Genomic DNA, 26,748 nt, shown 5'->3' with positions numbered 1-26,748 from the left:
AAATATTTGCCTAGTTGCATAGCAATTTTTTAAAAACATATTTTAAGTGTTATATATCCTTTTTAGGTATTTGTGGCACTAGTGGTTTTCACTAGTAGATGAACAGAGAGAAGGGTAGACATGCAGCAAACCAGGAGCAACTGCATTGAGAACTGTGGCCTCTGCATATGGTGTATCTGCTTAACCGCTGAGCTGTGTGCCCCAAAGTGCTATTTTCTGTTAAAATATGCACACAGTCAGTATTTAATATCAACTTGGGGCACAGCTTATATTTGCAGATAGTGAAATTGGCCAAAGGCCATCATGACCAGTTCTGATATTTAGCCTATAGATCTTTCTAAAATTACTTGCTGTGTTAAAAAAAAAAAAAAAAGATAAAAAAAAATGTGACACAGCATTAAACTGGAGAAATCTGAAAACTTTTTTCTTGTATAAAATGTCTGGGAAGTCAAAATTTAATAAATTACAATTACCTCAGAATGGCTTTACTGAATATCAGTAAAAAAATTAAAAAAAAACTGAAAAGATTTTCATAACCTGGGTATTTCAATTTGCCTTGTATTAGATTTTCTTCACAAGCCCAGGAGCTTTTTATCCAATCCTGGCTGTAAAAATTCAGCTCTTCAAAATGAGAGAACAAAAAGAAATGAGGTGGTTTCTGATCATCTTTTAACATGATGTTCGCTCCTATAAAATGGTCCAGACAGAGATATTAAAAACATTTTTTCCCAAGTTTCTTCTGATGTTTAAAATCCAGTTCTGACAAAACTGTTGCAACTCGATGAAGGATAATAATGTGAGAGCGGTGCCAGGCGGTCCATGTTGTGATTGCGCCACAATTGGCGCATTCTTGAAAGTCTGGCGGCAGACCTTTAGTTGATCCAGCCTGGTCCTGGCAAAGACTTGCAGGTCTGTAAAGATTGAGACAGAAGCTACTTCCTGTCCAATAGTAGCTTTCAACCTAAAGAACGTATTATTAGAAGCTGCCATTCAGTCTTGTAAGGATCGGCTGCAGCTTGAGCCGTTTCAACCTTAACTCTTTCACAGTCCCTGCTCTTAACACTCTGACATTTAGTTCTCTAGAGAATGGTTTCACATTGACTTGTCAGGATCAACTTGTCTGATGACCGTTCCCTTATAAAAAGCTCAATTTTCCGAGTACTGGCTGCTGAAAGCTATGCCCCACAGGAAATAGGGGTCAAACCTCCATGTTAAAAGGCAATTTACAGGCTTGTGGTTCTTTCTTAAGCCATAAGATTTTCGGATGGTCGAGTTATTATTACAGCCAAGTTGTTTTGGTACACCAGCCACCCACAAAGGTCACAGTCTGTTCTCATGGCAGTGAGATCAGTGGGACTGGACAGAGATCCTGCTCGAGGATAACGACATCTGTCTTCAGTGTTCAGTGCCAGTTCCATCAGATCAAACAAACAAACTTTTTGAACTAATTTCACAGCTTCATCAGAAACGAGTTCTCATTGTTTTATCATATTGTATCTGAATGAAATTTAAAGAATACATCTTCTAGCATTTTTAAACAAACTGTTGAATTGTTTTCTCTTCTCTTTGCTCATGTATGTAGTTTTCTACTGGCTGGATTTTTAATGTGTGAAGTTCAGTTCATTCAGATATTTTAACACTTTTAACACTTTCATTTTCAGGAAGTAGAGGAATGAAATTTGACTGAAAACCATCCATCCAGGCAACATCTGATATTTAAATAATTTGTAATAATCTGTTTACCTTCAAGTTAGCGCAAAGGTTTTTTTTAATGTTATTTTGCTCTTTAAGCCGTTATTGGACAGTGAAAAACACATAATAATAGATAGTTGCAAGACACTGAAAACTTAAGTTGTCTTAGAAAAGGGGAAAGCTTAGCCTATAGCCTAGTTTAGCTTAGTTTAACCCGGTCTAACTTAGTTCATTTAACAGGGACAATGTGCAAAAAAAGGGGGTATAAAATATGCTTTGCACCAGATTTAGCTTTAGATTTAGATTTAGTTTCTATTTGTAGCCTCAGTGGCGTCTTTTGGTGGATTCATGGATAGCTAAATGTAGTAAACATTATCTGGATGCTGATCAGTCATTGTTGGTTGTTTTAAAGAGATAAGATCATATTCTAGTCTCATAATACTTCCTAACTAAATTTAGTCCAACAGTTGCACTCGAAGAAATACAAATTTAGGTAAAAGAGCGTTTCTTCTTTTCCACTCCAGCCTACTGTGGGATTAAATAGCAGAGAACACTATCAGACACGTTGGCTGCAGCTGTCATAACAACTGCACGAGCATGAATCTAAGGTAATACATGCAAATTAGTTTTTTAACCGACTTCAGCACAATGTTCCTCCTATACTCCTGAAGAACTCCTTTTGCTTCTTTCTGTCAAATCAGTAATCAGACTCCAGTTCATGTTCACAGAGGTATTCGGCAAAAAAAGAGAGAAAAGCATCAACTCTAAACACAGCTTGTCAAAGAGGTTCATATGTGCAGCGTAATAAAAGCAGAAGATGTGGAAGGTAAGCCAAGGACCCTGTGTGCTACTTTGTTCCACCTTGAAGTCTTCCTGTCTCGTCTGTAGTCACTCCTTTGGCAGGACATGATCAAACATATTCAAATGCTTACATTTGCCGGAGCCTCTCCTGCATCTCATTACGCATGCAGGTCTCTATGCAACCTTGAACGATGGTTAAAATTCACAGGGAGGGTCCTGGATTTCCAAATGCAATTTGCACCTTTTCTCTCGGCTGCATAAATACGGCATAAATACTTTTTTGCAAATTGCTTCAAACCTTAAATGTGATAGTTGTTCACTTGTACTTGCCCCTTTATAGATGGCACACTTGAAAGTTTTCAAGCAGGCTTTTTGAGAAGTCCAAAGGCAAGAGATAAAAGTGAAATAGCCTCTGGTTTTAAGATGTAACAGATGTCAGCGAAAAGCCGCAAAGTGGGGGTGAAACGCTTGTACATTATTAAAGGCAGCAGAAAGACATGAGGGAAGTTAAGTATGTCTCAAATACAGGTTGACCTACTCTTTTTGATGCTGCAAGTTTTGAATTCATCTCTTTTTCTCCTCTTTTCTTTTCATCAAGAAAAGTCAACACATCCAATTGTGTTCTCTACAAAACAATATGTTTAAGAACAGAATCACTTTACCCCTTCAGAGTTCCAACTATTTTCATAGATTACATAAAAATATTGAGCCACAGTGGACGTTTCAAAATGTGGAAAAAGAGAAAGTCTGGACAATAACCTTGGTGGAAAATTTAATTGCCTTGAAATGTACTGTTTCATAATCAAACTGTACTTTTTAATTTAAAAAAAAAAATTAAGTTAAAGGTTCAAGTCAAGGCCCAAGCTGTCAGTACGCCCTGCCTCCTTTCACTTTAATTTAATGTGTTTTATTTAAATATATGTGCTGACAGATATTATAGGGGATATTATTTTTTTGTTTTAGTACATAAAGAACTCTTATTTTTCTACAATACTCCTTTTTTTTCAAACTAAACCTTTGGTTTGTGTTTATATAATTTTTGATGTTTTGTTGGTTTCAATTCACACTGAGCTTCTCTACCTGCCTGCGGTTTAAACTCTCTTATCAGGTTTCAACAAGGGATCTTAACACATTTACTGTGGTATTTTTTTAAACTTTGATCCCCTAACAATTCCTCTTTCATAAATGTAACTAAAATATGCTTATTTTTTTAGATTGATCAGAGTATTGCGGAACCTTTTTCCTGGAAACCTCTGGGATCTTTTGCCCATGGAAGGTAAATATGACGATGTATTTACTCTTTAGAATCAAAGACAAGAGAACATAAACTTACTTGAATAGAGTGCTTCCAAAATGTTTGTCCCCTCAAATATTTAATAAGTTTTTGCTTTTTTTGTCACACTTAAATGTTTTAAATAAAATGCAATACCATAGGTAGCCTATCTAAAAAAAAGATAATTTTCAGAAAATCATTTCATTTATTGACGAAGAAAATTTCCAAACCAACCAGATAAACAGGCATGTTTTACTACTTATATCCAATTGTTGATCTAAATCAAATGTGGCAAAACAAAAGCAAAGAACAGAAACTGAAAGTATCAAATAAAACTTCACAAATCTTTTTGTTTGATTTTGTTTATTCAACAAGTTTTAAACCATTTTTACAGCATCATCCATCACAGTTCATATTACCCAACAAAAAGATTCTTCCACAATCCTCTAAACACTACAAAAAAATTTCACATGCAAATCTAAAAGTTACAGTATTGAAAAGTGGAAACAATGTAGTCAGACAGAAAAATAAGAAAAATGTGCTGCTCTACATCATTAATAATTTAAGTGTAAAAAAAAAAAAAAAAAAAAATTAAAAAGTAAAAGTTCTGACGGGTATGGATCTATGTGTTGCCTTCATCTCATGTCTTTAACCTGCGTACTCAATATCACAGGCTATACATTCGACAATTCAATGCCCAAACATATTTAATAAAGTATATACAAGAGTGAAATTATAACAGTTTTAGTATCAGCAATAGACCTCAGTTGGTGCTGCTACTACAAAACTTTTCTGTTGATATTAAGTGAAAGGCACACAAAGGCAAAGAGTGGAGATGTTACAGTGTTACGGAAAGAACTGCTACACAAATAGCAGACTGCTGGTCCTCGAATGATTAAAAACTTCTTTTTGTTGCTGATGTTAAATGTCTTCATTGCTGTGATATGATTGGTTCAAATCTGTGCAGAAAAAGGGCTACGGAAGATACAAACACAAACACAACGTTCCATCTTAAAAAAACATTTTTTTAAATCTGTCAGCAGTTCTTCCATCTCACTGTAGTGACAAAGTATACACACTGTGCATCGAAAGGTAACAGACTCTACCTCAACGTCTATCTCATTGTGAATAATAAAGTGCTGCTAAAACGATAACCTTTCTCTCAAACTCAGAGCGAAGACACGGTTTCTCACAAGGGATACAGCAGAGATAGACAGCGATTTGTGCAGCAAGGCAAACTGGGTTTGTTTCAGGTTTTTTTGTTTTGTTTTGTTTTGTTTTACAAAAATCTGTGCAGAGTAAAAGACATGACTACAGAATAGCAAGAAAGCAGAAACATTCTGCTAAATTCAGTACTGGTGGCAAAACAGTAACAAACACTAACATAGCAGAACTTGTAACAGAAATCCTCTCGTTCAGTTTGGTGTACTCTACTTCTGTCTCTGAGGAACGGCAAGCAGCTCCAGACAGAGAAAAACACGTTTTTTTAGGCTAATGCGCCAAACTCTCAACTCTTGGACATTAGAGAATTTAAACTGAAGCTTTTCAGTCTGGATAAGGTCAGCCTGACCTGAAGCGTACGTCTAGTGACGGCTGGGGAAACACCATTGATTCAGGTGGACACTTAAACCTAAGTGAGGCAATTCTTTTGGTTTTATGGCAGCTGGTTGTGAGTGATTTAATGAAATTGTTGCAGCTTACTCCAGAGATGGGGTATTTCAAGTTCCTTTTCTTAAAACTAATGTCATTAGTTGTGAAAGCAACTAAAGAAAGAACACAAATATATTCAATTTTTTTTTTAAATGACATTTTAGGTATGAAAGGTCTTTTTAAGCAGAATAAAATTTGACATAGTAACTAAACAAGGAGTTAATTTAAGAAACATTCAACTGCTTGCCATCACGGTTTGTATACTAAGTAACTTCATTCTGTTTTGTCGGAGTGGAACATTGGGCACCTTTTGTAAAGTAATAGCCCCATCTGGTGGAAGAACACAGTAGCACAACGGCGCCGGAGTCTTAAAAAGATACAGCAATACAGTATGGTCGATAAAAACAGGAATCTCTCCACAGTGAACTTGTTTTTACAGTTATAGCACTCTTTAGCCAGATAACAAACTCAATGTGCTGAGTTTATTATCACATTGAGCAGTAAAGAACATATCAGTATAAAATACCAACAAAATAGGTGGTAGAAGCTGGTGGAGTGATGCAAATACGTCTTTTCCTTTAAAAATATTTCCTCCAGATCTCTCGTCAGTTCCTCTCTTCCCTAGTCAGGGGACACCTCAACTATGGAGGCTCTCTTTTTTTTATTATCCTTTTTTTATATATATATATGTATCTATTTTACGCAATAAGAGCCAAGCAGTAGAAACCGTCGCTTTGGAGACAATGTCCGAAATGTGGTGACAGAGTAAAAATTAGTCCGACCAGAAGATCTGTCTACTTCTAACCAGCGGACCCTTCCAGCTCGCACTCGGCCTGCGAAAAAGAGTTTGTCTGAAACATTTGCAGTCGTTCGCTCAGAGCTGAGAGTCCGCTCCCAGGCTGTTCAGCTCCTCCGGCGAGTGCTTCTCTGCTCCACCGCCGGCCGTCTGGCGGAAGCCGGCGGCGATGTCGTCAAACGTCCGGCCCCGGGTCTCTGGCACTTTGAAGTACGTGAAGATGAAGAAGAAGAGCAGCAGCACAGTAAAGATGACAAACACGTAGGGGCCGCAGACTTGCTGTGAAGACATAAAAAGAGAACAATAATTATCACTTCGAAATGTGTTCCTTCTTCTTCTTCTTCCAGTTTTAAACACTACAACTGCATACTTTGACTTGTTTGTGTACTTACAGTAATCTGTGCTGCAGTGCAAAAGCACAAAATCTTACCAGGTATTTTGGTTTAGTTTTTGGTGCAAATATCTTAGCACGCTTGAGATAAAACAAAATTAGTTTACAAGTAACCTTTCAGCAAGATTTAGGAGCTTGTTTAAGTAAATAATTTCCGAAAATTTATTTCAAAAAATACTAATTTGCCTGGCAGATTATTTCACTCATTAACATAAATTATAAGTGAAATAATCTGCCAGTGGAATAAGTACTATTTTATCATTAGTCATGAATTCTGTCATGACAACAAACTCCCATATTTTGCTAAAAAGTTACTTTTCATTTAGTTTTTTCTTATTTCGAGAAATTTGCACTAGAAACCAGACCAGAAATACTTAGTGAGATTTTGTGTTTTTGCAGTGCAATTCCATATTTGTGAATTGTTTTATACATGGAAATGCTGAAGGTGGAAGATTAGCAACCATGTCCAAAGAAACAGAAAATTTCATGTTGTAATGTGTGGTCACCTTTAATTTAAAGGTTCTAAAATACACGCTCTGCAATGCTACACCTTTAACAATGTGTCATTTTTTTCTGTAAATTCCAAATGAAACTCTCTTTAATTCTAAATAATCCATTAATATTCAGTTGACGTAAGGTGTAAGCATGATGTTAGTGTCATAATCCTTAAAATTATCATTTGGGTTTGTTAAAATGAGTATTTAATTGGTAATATGCACAGAGAGAGCTCTCTCTGCTGAAAGCCTCTGCCTAAAAGCAAGAAGTTGCATTTTATCTTCTGGCCACAGGAGGCCGTGCTTGAGTGAGTTTATCACCAGGCCACTCTGTTTTTTTCCACTAACCTCTACATACGGGAAGCCCAGTCCCACTATAAAGTTGGATGTCCAGTTGGAGAAACCAGCTACAGCGATGGCCGACGGCCTGGGTCCCTGAGAGAACAACTCCGCCACGATGAACCAGGGGATGGGACCGGGGCCCATCTCAAAGAACGCCACAAAGGCGAAAATGGCCACAATGCTCACATAGGACATCCAATAGAGTTGCTCCTACAGAAATAAAAAGACGAGAAGGAAGATGAAAAATATGCGTGATGCGGAAAGTACATGTTTAGTGTTTCTTGAAAGGCGAGCCTACCAGCAGAGCCAAGGCTATGGTCATCAGCACGGCAGACACGGCCATGCCCATCAGTCCCAGCAGGTGCAAAGTTCTGCGTCCTGCACGCTCCACAACGAACAGCTGAAAAACGGATGAGGAAGTACAGTTACACAAACAAAGCTCGGACGGCTTGGGTCACCGTTATTTCTGGCAGATATAATCTGATCCAATTTAAGCAAATTTAAAACTTGTGAATGAATAAAACAAAAAAAATAACCCAATGAACCAATTTAACTTAGAGTGAGAGAATGAGTTAAATCCCCTGTGGTAGATCATCAAAAATAAGATTAAACTAAAATGGTTGAATTTTGAGTGAAGGCAGTGCAGCTGTATGGAAATTATAAGCAACTGCAATCCTTCTGCTGACATTTGTGTCTGCAGTCAATGAATGATCATGCAGAGTGGAGTCACTAATCGAACACAAATTAGTCAAAGGACTTTACATTTACAGTTTGGCTTCAAGCATAAAAATATCCACATATTTAATACGTTTAATATTACTTTTGTCATAAGAGCCGATCTTCATGCAGTACTTACAGAAACTACAGTGAAAGCAGTGTTAACAACACCAGCTCCGATGGTGGCATACACTGGCTGTGGAACTTTGGCTTTCTCAAAGATGCGTGTGGAGTAATAGAAGACCTAAAGCAGAAAAACACACAATCCTCACGTCAGCGTCTTCAGGACCTTCCGACATTTACAACACACACACAACACATGCGTAAATGTCTAATAACTCACAGCATTGATTCCAGAGAGCTGCTGGGAGAGCTGCAGGGTGATGGCGATAATGATGGGCTGGCGATAGAGCGGAGAGCGGAAAAGCTCCAGGATGGTCACTTTTTTCTCCCTCATCATCTGCCGGCTTTCCTCCTTCATCTCCTGCATGTCAGAACTCACATCTGTTGCCCCTCTGAGCTTCTTCAGGACTAAAATGGGTCAAAAGGAGGTATTAGTTGTAAATTAAGCCAGATTATTTTCTGTCTCTTATTGCATCTTGGAGTAATTTTAAACCATGCAGGCATATTCCAACATAACTATAGCAACAACGCATGGGCTGGTTACTAATATCACTAACTTCTAATCTATAGTAAGGAAGCGATTAATTGGATGAATCGTGATGAATTGATTATTGAGCTAATTGATTGATCATTAGCTGGAGTGTACAGACTCAAAAAAGGCAATTTTCTTAAAAAACAACTAAAGTAAAACTGTACAAAAAAAATATACATTTGCATTTAACATAAAAAAAACACTTATGTCTGTAAATATGTTCTACTCTGCAAGAGGCAGTTTTAGCTTTACCTGGTTCAAATTTAGTAAAAAACAAAAATCTCCTAATAATCACGTTTGCTGTGCAATTATTAATCGGCTGATCAAAAAAATAGACGACAGATCATCCTTAGACTGTATCAATGTTAAGTCAACCAGAAAAGCTGAGTTTTTTATATGCTGATGTTCTAAATATGTTTTAGCTGCAAATGCATCCTTTGCTTCAAATGATCAAGACATAAACTAACGAAATGCTGGTGTGGCATTTTAAGCAATAAAAGGTTTAATTTCTTATTTAAAAAGCAATTAATAATTTGTTTATTTGTATTTTTTTATGTATTTATAGAAATGTTTAAGACGGCTCAAATGGTTTAATGACAAATCTGCAGAATGTGCCATTTGGTTTTATCTGATTAATTGATTAATCGTTAGAATAACTGATAGAGTAATCAATTACTAAAATAATCATGAGTTAGTTTAATTCACTTGTTTTGGCTTTGTTCTCTTCATTCTTGTTGATGAGCAGAAAACGGGGGCTCTCTGGGCACAGCGGCAGCAGGATGGACTGTATCACAGCCGGGATGAAGAGGAAGCTCAGCAGCAGCGGCCAATACTCAGCGTTACCCATGATCATCTCCAACCCGAATATCTGGAGAAAAGAAAACAACCAGAACATTATAAGCCATCCATCCATTTTCTAACGCCCAGAACCTTCTTGCTGCAAGGCAACATCGCTACCAACTGCACCACTGTGCAGCCCCATTATAAACCAGCTGCAAAGAGCACGACAGGACAGGTTAAAATAGGAGCATCCTCTGATCACCAACCTGTGCAATGAGGATGCCTACGACGATTCCCAGCTGGTGCAGCGTGCCCAATGCGCCTCGCAGGCCTGTCGGGGAGACTTCGCCGACATACATGGGCACAAAACCAGTGGAGAGGCCGGAGTAGAGACCCACTACAAAACGACCAATGATGAGCATTTCCCAAGAGCTGGCCATCTTTGAAAAACCCATCAGAGCAGCCGCGATGAAGGCTAAAATGTTGGCTATGAGCATGGAGTTCCTCCTGTAGAAGTCACAGAATCATTTAGAAGTCATTTCTGTAAATTGAAGAATGGTAAACGAGATGCTATGCTTCAGTGCTTATGGCTCAGATGTAATTTATTTACCTTCCCAAACGGTTGACAAAGAATCCAACAGAGAAGGAACCAAAAATGCCTCCGACAGAGAAGATGGACACAGAAATGGCCCAGATTGCTGTGAGCTGGCTCTCGGAGATGGGCTCCTGGTAACGTTCTCTATACGTCTCATTGATGAAATTCTCAATTATCTGTTTAAGAAAAGAACACATTTTTTTAATGCACAAATATAAATATCACAGATTTATGCTTCGCTTACACGAGACCGGTGCCTGGAAACTCCTGGTATTTTCAGATGTTGATTGGGAAAAAGTTCCACATTTAAACTGTAGAGGTGGGTGAATTGATCCAAAATATTGGTAGCATCGATACCAAGTCGAAATCAAAATCGGATCAATAATAGCATGGTGTGATCTATGCTTTAGTTTCAGATTCCCTCTTGAAATTTCAACTCAACTCTACCTGAAAAAAGATTTTGTTTCGTAAACTACCTAAATTCTGCCCTTTAATAAATTATTCAAACAAAGAACTACAAAAACATCTAAATGCCAGAAGTTTGATGGTGATCGATATTAGTATCGGCGATACTGGCCATGTATTTACTTGGTAGTAGACTGAAGCCAAAATATGAAGTATCACACACACCACTATTAGGTAGCATTGCTAAGACACCTTAAGATTGGATTGCACATGAGTTTTGGACCCGTAGCTTACAAACTTACTAGCTTCCATCTCTTTCTGAACAGTAACCCATCTCCCTTCTCCCAGAAATGAAAGTGGTCATGTAACACATATATTCCTTATCAGAAATTGTATCAAACTGAGCAGAACAATACAGCACATTGTTTTTATCTGCCTGTGTATGTGTAGGATAAGCTCTACAGCTGTGAGTTCTGCACATGTGCAACTTCACACCTCCGAGGGGGGCGTTACAGAAAGTTAGAGGCTTTCAGGCAGGTTCTCACTGTAAATAGGATCATAGATTTTAATGTTACATAATTAAACACAGCTCCAATTCACGCCAGTGCACATTTCTAATGCGATCATCACAGTTACATAAGTGCCTGAGTCTGATCATGTGCGCAATGTTGTCCTCCTTCTTAAATCCAAACACAGATGTTGGCAGAGCAGCGACCAGCTGAGGGCGGTACTAACTACTCTATGTAATCACCATAACTTCCTGTATAAACCAGGAAGTTTTTCAGTGACACAAAGGAGTGTCAGATTTCTTCTCCCCTCCCCCGTTGCCACTGTTCCCGTCACAAATCACCATGTCAACAAAACACTCCCACGAGCGGCGACACCAGAGTTTGTTTAGGAGTCATCTCTCATAAGACTCATAAAGGTCACCACCTAGTCTGAACTGCTTGCTCCGGTTGTGTCATCTGTCTCCTGACCAGAGATCTTAATGCACTGGAAGCTGAGGAGAGGCGAAGGGGAATTAGAAAGTCAGCAGTGTCCTGGCAACGTGGTTAAAGAGCGTGGCTATCACTTATCAAAGGGCTTTCCTTTGGTGGCAGCACACATGTACACTGACACTGTGACCACAGAGCCTGGGTCATTTCCACTATCGACTTACACTCACAAGACCCCGCTTGGTGATATCACAAATATGCTATCATGCATTGCACTGTGCCCATGACCTTCACATACACACGTCTGCCACTTTATTTAGAGGCACAACTTCATGTGCAAAAGTTGCACGTAAAATCTTCAATATTGCTTTTTATGCAACCTTTTCAAACCCAAAGAGCCATTTTTGTCTGGAGTCCAGTTGAATAAAACTCAATAAGATCCACAGAAGTCACCAGATCTACTGAAAAAAGAACAACATATCATTTGTAATACTTATCTACTTTAGGAAATGCAGCATTTATAAACCACAGCCTTCAAATATTGTGAACCTATTCCTCACAATATCTGTAGAACAAATATTGTGAGGAATGCAGAGGAAGCCCGGATTTCAACCTAATGACCAGGAAAAAAATTATTCAAACTATTAGTAATTGCACTTTTGGTCTCATTCAGGTGATATGCAACATAACTTTTCTACAAAAAGCTAAAACAAATGCATATATCTATATTTAAAAACATTATTTAGTTTCTAAGTACTTTTAGATCAAATTATAAAGAGCCATTGTTGAAGGTTCAGAGAGCCACTTAAGGCTCTTGATCTAATCTTAGAAATGTTTTAGTATCTGTATTAGCTTTTTCCTTTCATATTTTTTAAGATTAATATGGCTTTTATTGTTTTACATAAACTGGAAAAATCTGTTTTGAGGCACTTGGATTCCACTTTTCATTGGCATTAAAAATTAAATAGAGACCGTTTGGATCTTGACTTATTATTTGGTGTCTGTTTTTTTTTGTTTTTTTGCTCAGACAGATGGCAATTAATTTATTCCAGTTTACCTAGCAGCTGTAGCTATGTAAAGTAGGCCTTATAATCGCGGGCTGATTCAGTTTCTGGTTTGGGTTTTTATATTAAATACAAAGTAGTCGACACTTCAAAAATAGTTTTAAAGCTACCATAGCTTAAAATACCAACAAACAACATGTGTCAGACATATTTTGCTCAGAGTAGTGATGCGTCATTTGCAAAAAAAAGCCTCTTTGTAGCAAACAAGAAGAGTGAACTCCTGCTGCTGAGTGCTGAGTCCTCAGATGCCCCTGATCAGCTCTGCTGAGAATCCACGCCCATGAGGGCGGGACTTCACTATGATTGGCTCACACTATAGCCAATCACACACAAAGACAGTTTAGCGTCATACAATGAGAGAAACTCCAAGGACACATGTAGTGACAGACAGAGGCATTTAAATGTGAAAACCTAACAATAAATAACATCTGAAATGTTTAAAGTTTCTATATTCCCAAATGCAGGTATTATAAGGATCATAGGAGCAATATGCCCCTTCAGAAACTTGTGGCCTTTGAAGAGTAGCAAACGTCACATTTCACAGTGCCAGCTGACTGACTGTCAGATTCTAAGCATGTAATTAAAAAATGCTGTTGAAGGTAAGCAGTATAATAAGCACGCAAATGGTGGAATCTCAGATGTTTCTCTCGTTTCTAGGGAGAGCTTGCTCTGGATGGAAACACGGCAACGCATTTAAGTTTGGTTGGGTTCAGAACGGCACATGTAAAGTAAGGAGGATCCTACAGAACAGCAGGAAACAAGGTCCTTGAGCGCATCTAATCAGGGACGAGGGTCAAGGTCTGCTCTAACAGCAGCATCACTGCGGCTTTTATCAAAAACTGGAGCTGGGGAGAAAAAAGTGGCGGCGATAATCTCAACGGCGGATGGCGCATTCTGGTTGGGTAAGAATTAAACATAAAAGAGCATCATCTTTCATTTTTCAAGCATCTGAGGTCGCTCAAACCTGAGTGTGTGTGAAAAGGAGAGTTTTACACTGGGTCAGGTTGTCCCAAGAGAAAGGCATCCGACTCTGCTGACAGCAACATGCAAGGCATTTCATATCTGAGCCATGAGGCAAACGGCCACCATTTATTGTGCTTAGAAAGAAAAATAAGTGGCTGTGCTTACAGCTTCAATGTTATCGAGGCAAAGGAACAGAATTCTGTAAGGAACAACTTCTAGCTCTGTGATAGTTAAAGAATGTATGTACTGCCAATAATAAACTATTTTCTTGGTTTTATGGTTGTAACTGATTAATATGTTAATGATTGTCCTAAAAGGTCCCGAGATAACCTCTCTCCAATTGTTTCCCTTTTTATTGGATTTCATGCTATACCATCAGGAAGTGATTTTATCTCTGTGTCAGACCTGAAGACATTTCTCTGGGCATTTTTTTTTTCAACCAACCTTTAATTTCACAAGAGGCTGAGAAAATGATGATTCAGCTGACAGGTAATATATCAAGTTTCTGTAAAAACCTCAGGTCTTAAAAAGGGTAGGTAAAGACATTCAGGGTGTTTCTTTTACATTTCAAGTCATTGTCGGAGTTCTTCTCCTGATTTCTCCACGTTTTTGAAGTTTGTTTAAATCACAGTCTAGAGCATTTTTGACAGAATGATAATTAAGGTGCTTTTTCTATTACTGTAAGCAGAAATTGTTAGGTGTGAGCATGGTCAAGGTGATAAAAAAATATATCTGACCTGCTTGGCAACCTGTGAAAAGGTGAGTCATTTGAAAAGGCAGCTGTGTGGCTGCAGGGTGTGTACGGACCAATGCAAAGCCACCTCACAAAAGTTATTTACTTGTGATGAAATGTTTTGACATTCCAGGAGAAATGAGTCTCTCTGGTCTCCCAGTCTGTCAATAAAACCCACATTACAAATGTCCCTCTGGGGGCATGAAGATATATTTTTCATTATTTTGTTTAGCTACAGGGATAGGTAAGTGTTTGCATATTGTTTTTTCTAAAAAAAAAATGCTGCCCTTTTCCAGCAGACTGCTGAACAGACGACGTCCTTTTTTGGGCACAGAAACTCTGGTACTAATGTTCTTGGACTTATTAGGACAGAAGACAGCTACTTTTATCTCTTCTCTTAATCCAAACTTTTCCTATTCTGTCCTGACATTCAGTCATGCAAGCAAACAAATTCAGAGTTAACTAACTTATTTTTTTTTTTTTACAGATATTTAATGTTTAGTTAATTTGTACTATTGGTTTAAAATGGACTCATGTCCTGATAATCATGTCCAACTCACCTTCTGTGGAGCATTGATGACACCTGTGTTGTATCCGAACTGCAGGGAGCCGATCACCGCAGTGCCAACGCTCATCAACAAGGGGAACGTTATTTGCTGCAAACAAAAACACAAAGCAGAGGTTTTGTATTCAGTGAGAAGACCAGCTCAAAAAGTTACTCACCATTTTAACCAACAAACATTCATTATTTCAAAAGCACAAATTACTTAAAATTACAAGGTTAAAACAGCATCACTTTACTGAGTCTATTTTATTTGGCTAAAGACTGATGTAGCTCTCTCTATTTTCCACTTTCTGGGTAAAGTTTTGTCTGATATTGTTTTGGTTATATTTTTTGTTTGTTTTTTGAGAAAGATATTATTCTATAACTTTTTCTATGTGTTTAAAAGTAGTAGTTATTTGTAATAATGTAGTTCACGGTTAATTTCCAACTGCTATAGATGGATTGATTTGACATCCAGATCTGCACATGTTTATAAGAATATTATATAATGTAAGGCTTATAGATAATAAGTAAAAAATATTGCAACATGTAGCATAAGTTACATTATTTAAAATATAAAAAAAAAGATTAAGATAAATGTTATGACTAAATAGTAAGGAACGTTTCTTGGTACTGGTCGGTATGGGATTCTACTGCTTGATAACCTTGATTAAAAACATTTTGGCTTTGAAGTTTTGAACAAAAATGTTACTAAAAAAATGTTATTATTTAGAAAAGAAACTCAACAGTTACTCCTAAAACTGGAAAAAATTTATTTCTTCTTTTGAGCTTGAGATAAGTATCTCAAGCTTTGTACATTTTACAAAAACATGTTTGCAAGCAAAACTAAAGGTTATCAAGTCAAGCTTTGACTTGATATCCAAGTCAAAACTTGACTTGATTATTAATTGCTTGCACAAAAACAGGTTTCCTTCGTAAGAGTGGCTCGAAATATTATTTGTCTTTCTTTTAAGGGAGATAAAATTGCTTTAGCCTTCTTTCAGCCAGCTGATAGGCAGTGTGCAGTAACAGGTAGAAAAGGCTTTTGTCAACATTTCATCTGGCTTCTCACAAAAAGATATTAATCATCCTAATCTTACCATATTAACGGTTGCATGTTTGGAAATGTTTACTTTTTGCACTTTGATATCTTTACCAGACCATCCATTGCTCTTATTACATATTACTTTCAATATTATCCCCCTGTATTGCTTTTCATGTTTAAGGTATTTGACCATGAGGCATATTCAACCCCATGTAGTCGTCCTTATTGTCCCTGAACCTTTGACCGTGCTCCGGGTTTTCTACGTAAGCCTCTCTGATGAAAACGGTCCTGGTTAACCCCAGGTGTACTGATGCTTTGTCTGTGTTCATGTTCCTGTGATTACAGAGCTCATTTTGAGCTGAAGCTCAGTAGAGCCCCATAGATTAGAAAGGATTTTCCTCATACCAAGAAGTAAATAAAGCATGGTGGGGTATGCTGCTTTCATCTTTCCTCCTGCAGGGCCAGGAAATAGCAACCTTATTAAAACACAATTTTTTTGTTTTTTAGTCGCTGTGGTTATATAAATAAATTGTAATAGCATTTACGGAAATTAACGTTTCCATGAAAAAAAAAAACATTTTTATATTGTGTATATTGCCTCAATTCATGGTAAACGAGAAGACTTTAAATATTTAAAAGTTTCAAAAATTCTCAATCATCTTTTCTCTGGGTATATGGAGTAACAAAGTCCTGCTGCTCCTGCACTTGTTGCTAAGCACTGTCATTCAGCTGGCTGAAAAAAGACCACTTAACTTTTGTGTCACTCAAATTCAGCTGTCTGGAAAAAATAGACAAAAAATTCACGTAAGAAAAAAATCTTAAGGAACAACAACCAACTGTCTTAACATGACACTATTTTTAGTTGCCTGTCGATTCAGGAGTTATCTGATCAGATCGCTCAATCACCAATGAAACATTTTAACCGGTTTGTTAAACTTGTGTTTCTGTACAAATACCAGTGTTTAATCTTTGTTCTAGGTTACGTCAGTCAAAATAATCTCTAATATAAAAATATAAGTATAATATCCTATATGATTTAGTTTGTCTGTTTTGTAGAATTTTATAGTAGTCCTGGTTTTCATACTCCCATGTCTAGTTTTTAACCGTTTTGTCTTTTATAACTCACACTGAGATCATCCAGTCTGGAAAGTTCCTGTTGTTTATAAGTCCAGTGCTGTTTCAGTGATTTACTCTGGATAGCTGCCTCGTATTTTGGAAACATAAGACAATCACATGCCTGAATGTCACCTCAAAGGCATTTTCTAACCTGAGGAGAAATAACCAAGCAGAGTTCTTACCGAGTTTAGCCATATAATGATATTAAAGTCAAAAAAGGACACGCACTCCCTGAGGCTGTAAATAATGAGGTGCTAAAGTTAAAGAGACAATTCATTCATTATCACGTGTAGGTAAGTAATATAAAACACTTTTTGTGACATGTGATTGGAAGTAGCAATAAGAAGTTTGGAAACTATGATTATAAACAAATGCTCTGCCTTCCGTGATGACTAAGTGGGTTTATGGGACCCAAACTTTGCCAAGAACATTTCTCTCATGCAATTAGAGCAGCACTGTTTGGTGCTTCATGCTGGTGATGCTAAATTCCTCAGGAGGAACCTAAATTTATCAGTTTTTGTTTTTGTAACCAGCTCTTCTGGTGAGTCCATGTTCAGCGCAGAACATGAAGATCTGTTCTTTATCACCAGAAGCACTGAAAGTTATTCTCCATACTAGGAATGGAGGGAGTGGTGAAAAGTATATTCAATACATTATAACTATTCTGTTTGTTTGCTTTAAACTAGGGATACTGATTAGGAAATGTTTGCCAATATGGGTATTCTTTATTAATGCTTATGTTGTAGAAGAAAAGTGGGCACACTGACGCACTAGTAGTGGAGCTACGTTTCCGTTAATTCAAATTCAATTTGAATTAAATTAAAAATACATTTTTTTAAGAGGTATAACACTTGTTTTATTAAAATATGACTGATATCAGCTGGTACCAGGGGTGCACAGATTTATTTGCGCTGATTTTCTCAATTTTGGGAGATTGGTGAACAGTCTGAAACTATTAAGGTAACAAACCCAAAAAGTTCTCAATAAGCAGAAATCTAAAGACACTAAAATAGTACGTAATAAAATGGTACATATGGGGTTTTTTTTTAAGTATTTTGAAAAAGAAGCACAGCAGGTGAAACCAAATGCCAAATGTCAATCAGTTCCAGCTGATCTCATTAACAATCAGCTTTTTCTGCCGCAACGCTAATATGGTCCACTGAGCTACAAACAAACCAAATTCTTTCTTGCTTTTTCAGAAGGTTGTTCTTTACACAGTGATGACTGCTGTTCTTTCTCCAGAAATCTCCAATTTTGCTGAAATCTTCATAGCAGCCTGGCATTTTCATTAAACTTTTCACATAATAAAACCAAGATTATTTGAAGAAAACCTCTCAGCGTTTCATTAAAAAAAAAAACAGCCCTGAGAAACTATTTCAGATGATTATGTAAACTGTTCTCCTCTGAGATATTATGAAAGCGCACACTGCTGCTTTTAAATGTGACAGAAGTAGACCTGGCAAGCCTGAAACTGCCCAGTTTTCTCCCCCCTAGATCTGATGATGAAGAAGAAAACCTGTGTGGGGGTTTTTTGGAGGCTGTCACTGCACGCCTGTTTTCTATAAAGGACATGTATAAACCGACTCTTACTTTTCAACCAATAGCGGCTCCTGTTTTTCAGGTCATCGAGTTCGTAACACAGTTTGGCAGCTGTATATTAAAACACACACTGACTTTGTTTATCATTCTGGGTTTGGGGTTTAAAGCAGGCCTTGGGGTAAATGAGGAAACTCATATTCTGATTCTGAAGGTATATTCTGAAGAACTGCAAGAGCTCTCAGAGAACTACCAGCTGCTTTTTACTATCAACAATAAAATCCTGTTGGTGCCTCTGGGAAAAATCTATCTATTTAAATCCCTCCTCTCTTCAGGGAATAGATGTATTTGTCCACAAAAAAAAAATCTCCTCAAATGTGGATGTTTGACTTCAGCTACAAACAGCTCTTAGCATTTAGATACTCTAGCTTTCAACCCTTCAAAACACAAACTGCACAGGGAATCTAAGCACAGAGTAAAACTTTAAGAGAGAGCATTCTAAAGAAATCCTAACAGTTTAACCCACACTGACTCTCCCAGATGATAACAAACCCTTCCTTCTTTTCTGTGAAAATCCAAAATAAGAAAGTAGGTGAGATATTTTATGTTTCCTGGAACTCATAAACAAGAAGGCCAGCATTAAACTTTACTTCCTCGCAAGAGAAGCAGTGAGGTTACACCCGTTAAAACTATTCTACTATCGAAACGTTGGAGCCAATCCCTCTCTCCTCGTGCTTCGCCTCTCAGATTCGTGTTACATCCCTGGCATGTTTAATGCAGCAGGAGCTTTCAGATGTGTTTACATTTCCAAAACAAGTGGTTTGACCTGAACAAGCAGTCACAAGGTTTTTGAATAAACTTTATCAAAGCTCATGCAAATGTTTTGTGTTTGCATGTGAAGGTTTAAGCAAGACATAAGTCTGCAAGCAGGACTTTTCTGTCCAGTCATGGCAGCAGTGCACAAACCACAGCCAACAATGAGCACATGTTCGTCAAATAAACCGGTACAGTCAGATGAGCAGAACAGGAAGAGCTGAAAAGCCACCGTCAAATCGGTAGACGCTCAGCCATTCTGATCTTTTTTTCAGTCACGTAGAACTGGCTCTTGTTCAGTTGACGCAACAATAAAACATAGGAGGAAATGAAGCAGGGCAGAAGTCCCGATCCAAATTTGAGCATGTGTAACCACAACTACTGAAATAAACCTCCTAATATCCTTATACTCTTTGTGCAGTTGAATGTTTCTCCTTATCCTGAGGGTCCTGAAGGTCAAAAAAGGAAATACAGCCTGGAGGCTGTGAGAATCCAAGCCAGCTGACAGAGAGGTGACGTCAATTTATGATAATTTAATCAAGAAAATCAGGGTTTAATTACAAAAAGGGATGTCAACAGGAAATCCACAAGTGATTCAACACCTGTTGCCAGACAAGGTCCTTAAAACGTCCTGAGAAATAAGTGTATCTGCAGGCTGTGGCAAGTCAAGTTGAAGACTTTTTTTATTACCACCCTGAATTAAAATTAAGACCAAAAAAATTATAAATATAGTAGATGGTTGGGGGATCATGCAGTATTACAATCAAGCGTAGCAAATACAGTGAAACTTCTGGGGTCTATTTCAGGTTTGTTATTGCAGCTTTGTGTTTTTCTCACAGCATATGACTCTACAGCCTTGACATCCACAGTGACTAGCTTAAACGTTGGTGTGCACAGAATATACCTAACCTCATATGGGTTGGCAACAGAAGTGAGCCAATGGCAAAAACAATCGTCATCCGTCCAACTGGTAACAAATTTGAATTTACCCACAATGGACACAAAAAAGGTATACTAGCAGTTTATACTAGTGGTAGCCTCCACTGCCTCAAGTCACAGAACGCAACAAAAATGTTTGTGTGCGACTCAAACTTTTGCCTGACGAAAAAGTCCCGTGAGAAAAAGAAAAAACTACATGGAATACAAAAAGTTAAGTAGTCATGCAATGACAGAATTTAAGATCTGTGATTAACTTATTTACATTATAAAAGATTTTAAGTCATTTTAATGCCTTAAATTTAGACACAAAATCATGAGAGTTAAAAACATGATTTTTAAGTCAGAAAAATAAATTTTATCCAACAAACATGGCACAAAGTACAGCATCTCAATTCATTTATCTTGTGATAAAGGACATTTATCACAAGATAAATGTCCTTTATCTTGTGACATTGTAGTGAATTAAAAAAAGTCAGACGATTATTCTATTTTACACATCATGAAGTGTAAAATAGAATAAACAGATTCTTTACTAAGGGAGGAACATCAATTGAACTGATGTAACAACTGTTACATCAGTTCAATCTGTTACATCAGTTCAATCTGTTACCACAGTTTTTTCACACATGAGCAGCAGTGTCTGTGATCTTTAGTTAATTTGCATTCCAGGTGTCATATGAGAAAAAAATAAGACATTTCATCACATGGCACATCAGAAGGAAAACCACTTTGGTTCGATTCCAAATAAGCGACTTCAAAACTGCTGCTATCAAAAAGTAGGTCACTTCAACAGAGAGTTTTGAGCAGCCTTGTTGTTTTAAAATGCAAAATAAGTCATAAATGTTTAAAATGATCTCACTTGCACTCACAAACACACAGAGCTACAAATGTTTTTTGGTGTCTGGTCTATAAAATTCCAAACACTTTTCAAACGTCCTTGAGGATGTTCTAAAACTGACTGTTTTACCAGCCACAATAAATATTCACTTAAAAAACCTACAAATTCAATGTTATGAAATAGGAAATTTTTGGATAAACTAAGCAAAAAATATTCGTAATAAGTGAAGCTCTGGAAAAGGTCGTTTTTCTGTTTCTCTGTGACTCATCTTAGCCATTCATGAGTATTTCCCCGATGAATGAGTAAAGGATTAAAAGCAGGCAGAAGTGCGACTCATTTAATTTCCTTTTTTCCACTATGCACCGGATCAGCCGCTCTGGCCTACACTACACCCGTCACGTCTCTCAGCATGTCGTCTCTTTGGTCTCAGCTTACACAGCTGTGCGGAGCCCGACATGCGCCCGCCTCCTAGAGCGCCCTCACACTGATAGCATACCCTGCTCCCCCACCATGGTCAGTTAACAGTTAAACAGCGGTCAGCAGAGAATACATCCATCTTTGTGATTAATAAAGCTATAGCTCAGATTCTGAAAGAAATTTAATTTATCTTGTGACATTGTAGTGAATTAAAAAAAGTCAGACGATTAAGAAAAACGCAATTCATAAAAAGCATTGTCTATATGAAGGGTGTCCAAAGTGTGGCTCAAAGGCCAATTGTGGACACTGGAATGATTTTGTTTGGCCTATGCGCAATTCAAGAAGGTTTGGACTGCCAGGATTTAAATTTGACAAATTTAAATCCTCTTACAAGAAAAATGTTGGGAACAATGCAAAGTTTAAAACATTTAAATTTTTTTGCTTTCATTTGAAATTCTTAGTTAACAGGACCAAAAACATCCAGCTACAAAAAAATTTATTAATTTGAAAAAATTTTGAAAATAGGGCACAACTCCTCTAAATTTGTCTTTCCAGAAGTTATTCATAATCCAACAAAATAAGGTATAGACTTCCATTTGTTATAAGAAAAGCAGGAATTGGGCCCAGACGTACTTTCAATTTGCCAAGTATTTCTTATGAAATTTCTTGCAACATGAGATATCTCCTTCTTTCGGAAGGGCTGTATCATGAAATATCTGCACGAAATCATCTTTTGTATGCAACTCCAGCTTCATTATCCGCATTTGTGTCCACAGTTAAGAATATGAAGCAGCTAACGTTGCATGTTTGCCCTGTGAAGCATTTCCAGTTGGTCTCATGCAGAACATCGGGTCACCTGTACACTATGTACGGTGTACTCAGCCAATACCACTGCAAAAATCTTCAGGGCCTTATCTATCAGTGCCAGTGGCACTTCAACCAGACACAGATAAAGATGTATTTATAGTCTGCTCCGCCCCCAGGAATGTGTTGACTGAATTTAATTGTGACACTATTGACAGCTCACTTGTAATATTAAAGTCAACAGTGTGTATATTTCTGGACATAAGGCATGGGTGGGCAACTTAACCATGACACCATCAAAACAAAAATAATAATATGATCTAGGTACTTTAATTTGGCTGTAGTTTATAAAATGTTACATACGGATCGTCTGCACACTATGTTTATTGTTGTTTTGTAAGTGAAACCTCAGGTACAAAATTAGAATAAACTGTTAAATATGTAGTTTTCAAGTAAACAATCTCCTTACCTAGAATTTTATATCTTTCAGCATTCTGCTCTTTATAGAGACAAACTAAGGACCTCTGAACACGTAAGATTTACAATGTCTGTTGGGTCTAATTGTGGTCTTTATTGATCACAAAAAAATTCAATGTTGAAGTAGCTAAAGGGTTACGAGTGAGTAAGATGGTGCTCTAATAGCTTAAAGGGAATTGTCAAAAAATAGTTCAAAACGAGATTAGCAGTATTGCACGAAAGATAAAAATATATCAGCCTTCTTTCAGGCAGTGCACAGTAACAGGAGTGGGTGAGAGGGATAGCATTGTGCCACTCTGTTTTCTATGTCAAATACCCACAAAAGACTAAAAACTTTTCCTCATTATTTACCTCATTAAAGGCACTCTGAAGTGTAGGAATGCTATGGTAACTCATTGAAGTGCTTTTGAAACCATTACTGCTTAAAACATTTATAAAATTATAGACTGGCCATGTCTAGTGCAGATTCTAAGGAGCTGAGAATAGGTCTTGTTTTTCAGAACAAATTTCACTTGTTATAAAAAAAAAGGATTCAACCACTTCCTGGGGCTTTAATGCTTTTGAAGTCAATATATGTGAAATATGAAGCATGTTTACTGTTGACCCAAGAGGCATTCATGTGTTAAAGAAACTGGGGTCACAGACGGTCGGACATTATGTGAAGACAAACATGGTGGTGGATCCACTAGGAGCTGCTTTCTTTTCTCTATTTATTGACAGTCACTTTTTCTACAAAAATGTGAGCTTTACTGTCCTCAAAATACTGTCCCTTATCCTTTCAATGAGGGTGTACAGCTGTTTCTCAGCTAATGGAGCTGTTTTGTCTTTGGGTTAAGCAGGTTTTGCCCTTCTATTCTCCAAAAAGTCTTCACACTACCAACAATGGTAATCTTGCTTCACTCTACATCATAGTCAAGCTGTATTGAAATCTTCTTTTACAGAAAATCCTCATTGTGCCTCATTACAACAAAGATGACAGTTACATTAGGAGACATGCCGAGGGGAGGCAGTCTTGCAGATGAAAGGAAAAACTACTGGAGCATTTTAAGAGCGGTCAGAGTTGGCAGAGGTCTGACAAGCAGGGGATGGAAAAGACTTCAGCTGCTGTCATTGCTGATGTACTATGAGCCAACGGTACTGGCTCTGGACCCCCCAATCAAAATACCTGCTGCCATAAGAGTTGGCAAGAACTTAGCAGCTCTCCAGTTCCAAACAGAGCAGATCAGCCATGTGCTTGGCCCCAGTTAACAATCCTCATTTGGTTTGGAAGACAGGGGGGGAATTTTCCAGTTGACAAAAATCGCTGAAAATCCAATGCTAAAAGGGTAAGTTCAAGATATTAGAAATAATTCCGAAAGCACTTTCCATAAGCAATGTCCTTCCTCTACAGCATTAACAAGCCGCACCTTGCTGGGACAATAGTTGCCAATAGTGACGCTGCAGATTAAACAAATTAATCACTTCATTGGAGGCCAAACTATGACTGGTGACGCGTTAATCTGCTCTTAACTACCCAACTCTAATTGAATGCCAGATATTAAAATCCTGATCACAAGACGGCGATTAGCCTCTGCACGGAAACATAAATACACACAACAGCTCAGAAGCACCAATGAAAGCAACATCTGACACAGAGGGAGCTCTAGGCTTGAAGACTCACTATTTTATCTAAGAGCTCTTACTCAGGAGCAACTCTGTGTCACCGTCACACTGTGAAGTGGAAACACTGAGAACCATTCCCATAATGTCCCTGAGCCCCCCTGCAGATGGAGGGACAAGAAGGACAGCCAGGGAAACATCAAGGGAAGAGCAGGAGGGGGGGGGGGGGGGGGGAGCTGAAGTCCTGCTGTGGTGTTTATGCTTTACTGGTCTCCGTGCAACTTGTGACCAAAAACGTAGCAGGATGGAGCTAACATTATCACGCAGCAGATAAGTCATATTTTCAGGACATGGAGCATTACAAACTTAATGAGACAAATACACCATCATATTGTTCCGATATGACTGTTTTAGTTTAAATAGTTTTGTTTTGAAACAAACCAGAACCTTTAATTGATAGCTTGATACTGTATCGGCAGGACTGACAGAGTGCCACCAGTTTTTATAGATTGTTCCTGATACAAAATGTTAGAATGTTCTGAAACCAGATTGTCAAAAACATCGACTGTTTAGGAAAATAATTTTGAAAGTAAATCACTTTAAAAAATGTTTGTACTACTTAAGCTAAACATTAGTATCTTTGAATAGGCAGCAAAATTATTAAAGGCACACATCATTATTTTCAAACCAAGCTAATCATTTTTCAGCAACTTAAAATTTGTTAACTTTTTATTAGTTTTATAAGGAAAATATGCCACTTTTTAGTATTTCAATAAGATTTTCACACTGAGAAGTTTTTGTTGGCCTATGCTTAAACTTTCATAAACTTCAAGTTTAATAAACACATCCTAGTATGAAATTCCTTCTAAATTCCTGTGGTATTACAATATTTTGCAAAAGTAATACATATGAACCCTATGAGATTCTCTTTCATGTATTTTACTCCAGAAGTTACTTTGAATCAGTAATCAGATAGACAGAAGTTATAAACTAGATCTTTATTCCCCTTCCTTTTGTTTTGAAAAATAAAATCTAAAATGTAATTCTGATTATCTTACTTGTTTTTGTTTTAAATTTTACCTTTATTGTTTTTATCTTCATAACTAAAAGGATTAATGTCGAATACATTCGGAATATTAGTACCATACACATAAGTGTTAATCATGATGCATCCGGGGTCTTTTGAAACTTTAGTCACGTAGCCCCTTACAGGAACCGACCACCTCAGTCTGCATCAAGCCCCCTTCCGTGACGTCATGACGCATAGTAAAAAATGAAACATGTGGACTTAAGATTCCCGCAACTTTAAATAATTAGAATGTGATCGGACATGTTAAATATAGACACACATGTTGATCTGAGATGAAATCAAGACTATAATAGCTATAACTTGGGGGATTAAAAACACTATCAGACGCAACAGCTATGTAATAAGCAGACAAAAGGATGTTTAAGTATTAGCTGTGTCATGGCGCCCAACGGGTTAAAAAAAATAAGAACTGGGTGAAGCGAAATCTCGCGCAATGCCTTTAAAACCACCGGCAACTAAACGAGTTTGACAGGATACAGAGCTTGCTGTTGTCAAGTTTTATTACCTTTCCCGAGTCCATGGCAGCGAAGGGACAAAGGCGTTTCTCTTTGTCTGTCGGTTTATCGTTAAGAGTTGATGGACAGCCTTCCTACGGGTCTCCGTTCAGAAATTGTTCATCTTTATTAAGCTTCGGTTCCTCTGAAAAACCTTTGAGTCTTGGGAGTTCTCTACTTTTCAAGAAGTCTCTCTCTGTCTCAGCGTGGTATCTCTCTCTCTCTTTTAACCTTGTATCAGGTGTGGTCCTTCACCCCTCCGTCGTTTGAAATGAGATCTCCTTCTGTTTCGTCTCACGGAGTTTCGTGGATGTGTAAAAACTTCCAGCTGCAGCAGCCTTCTGCCTCTTCAACTTTATGGAAACAGACATGAGCTGAGCCACGCGTTGATATAGCAAGGATGACGAGTTTCTAAATGGGTTGTCCGAAGCAAATGAAGTTCCTCCCACTTAGCGGAAGCCCGTAGAGCAGCGAGTCCTGACCATTTTTATATTATCAAACACTGGAAAATGTAGGAAGTCCATAAAAAATGAAGCTCCTCCCTCTCGCCTTGTGAATTTCAGCCGGAATATCGTCGAAAGTTAATTGTATTCATTCAAACAAACATATTGCATATGTATTACACACAGTGTGACATATGCAAATGTAAGGTTGAATATTTACAGCTGTTTTAAAAATATATAGTTTATCAGAAAATTTTAATGTTACACAACACCAATACAAATTATTTGAATGCAAAAATTATTACAG

The 26,748-nt window shown here is 37.6% G+C and overlaps 1 protein-coding gene across 1 annotated transcript; it reads right to left on the bottom strand.

The window, feature by feature from the left end:
* Positions 1–4,112: 4,112 nt before the first annotated feature.
* On the bottom strand, positions 4,113–26,406 carry slc2a1b (solute carrier family 2 member 1b). The gene is made up of 10 exons (XM_008409045.3): positions 26,010–26,406; positions 14,847–14,942; positions 10,202–10,362; positions 9,858–10,098; positions 9,517–9,679; positions 8,500–8,687; positions 8,296–8,400; positions 7,738–7,839; positions 7,446–7,649; positions 4,113–6,491 (listed from the first exon to the last, which is right to left on the bottom strand). The coding sequence occupies exons 1-10, from the start codon at positions 26,022–26,024 to the stop codon at positions 6,291–6,293; spliced, it is 1,476 nt and encodes a 491-aa protein (XP_008407267.1). The 5' UTR covers positions 26,025–26,406; the 3' UTR covers positions 4,113–6,290.
* Between the last annotated feature and the right edge of the window lie 342 nt (positions 26,407–26,748).

The sequence above is a fragment of the Poecilia reticulata genome, chromosome 5 (assembly GCF_904066995.2).
Source record: "Poecilia reticulata chromosome 5, P_reticulata-male-v2, whole genome shotgun sequence".
NCBI lineage: Eukaryota > Metazoa > Chordata > Actinopteri > Cyprinodontiformes > Poeciliidae > Poecilia > Poecilia reticulata.
The sequence above is the reverse complement of the archived record's forward strand: the minus strand, read 5'-3'. Positions and strand labels throughout refer to the sequence as shown.

Excerpts from the sequence above, each read along its gene's own strand:
- slc2a1b (XM_008409045.3), bottom strand. Across the intron at positions 9,680-9,857 it reads TAGGCATCCTCATTGCACAG|ATATTCGGGTTGGAGATGAT; the intron begins GTTGGTGATCAG and ends TCTTTTCTCCAG. Across the intron at positions 7,840-8,295 it reads CTGCTTTCACTGTAGTTTCT|CTGTTCGTTGTGGAGCGTGC; the intron begins GTAAGTACTGCA and ends TCCGTTTTTCAG.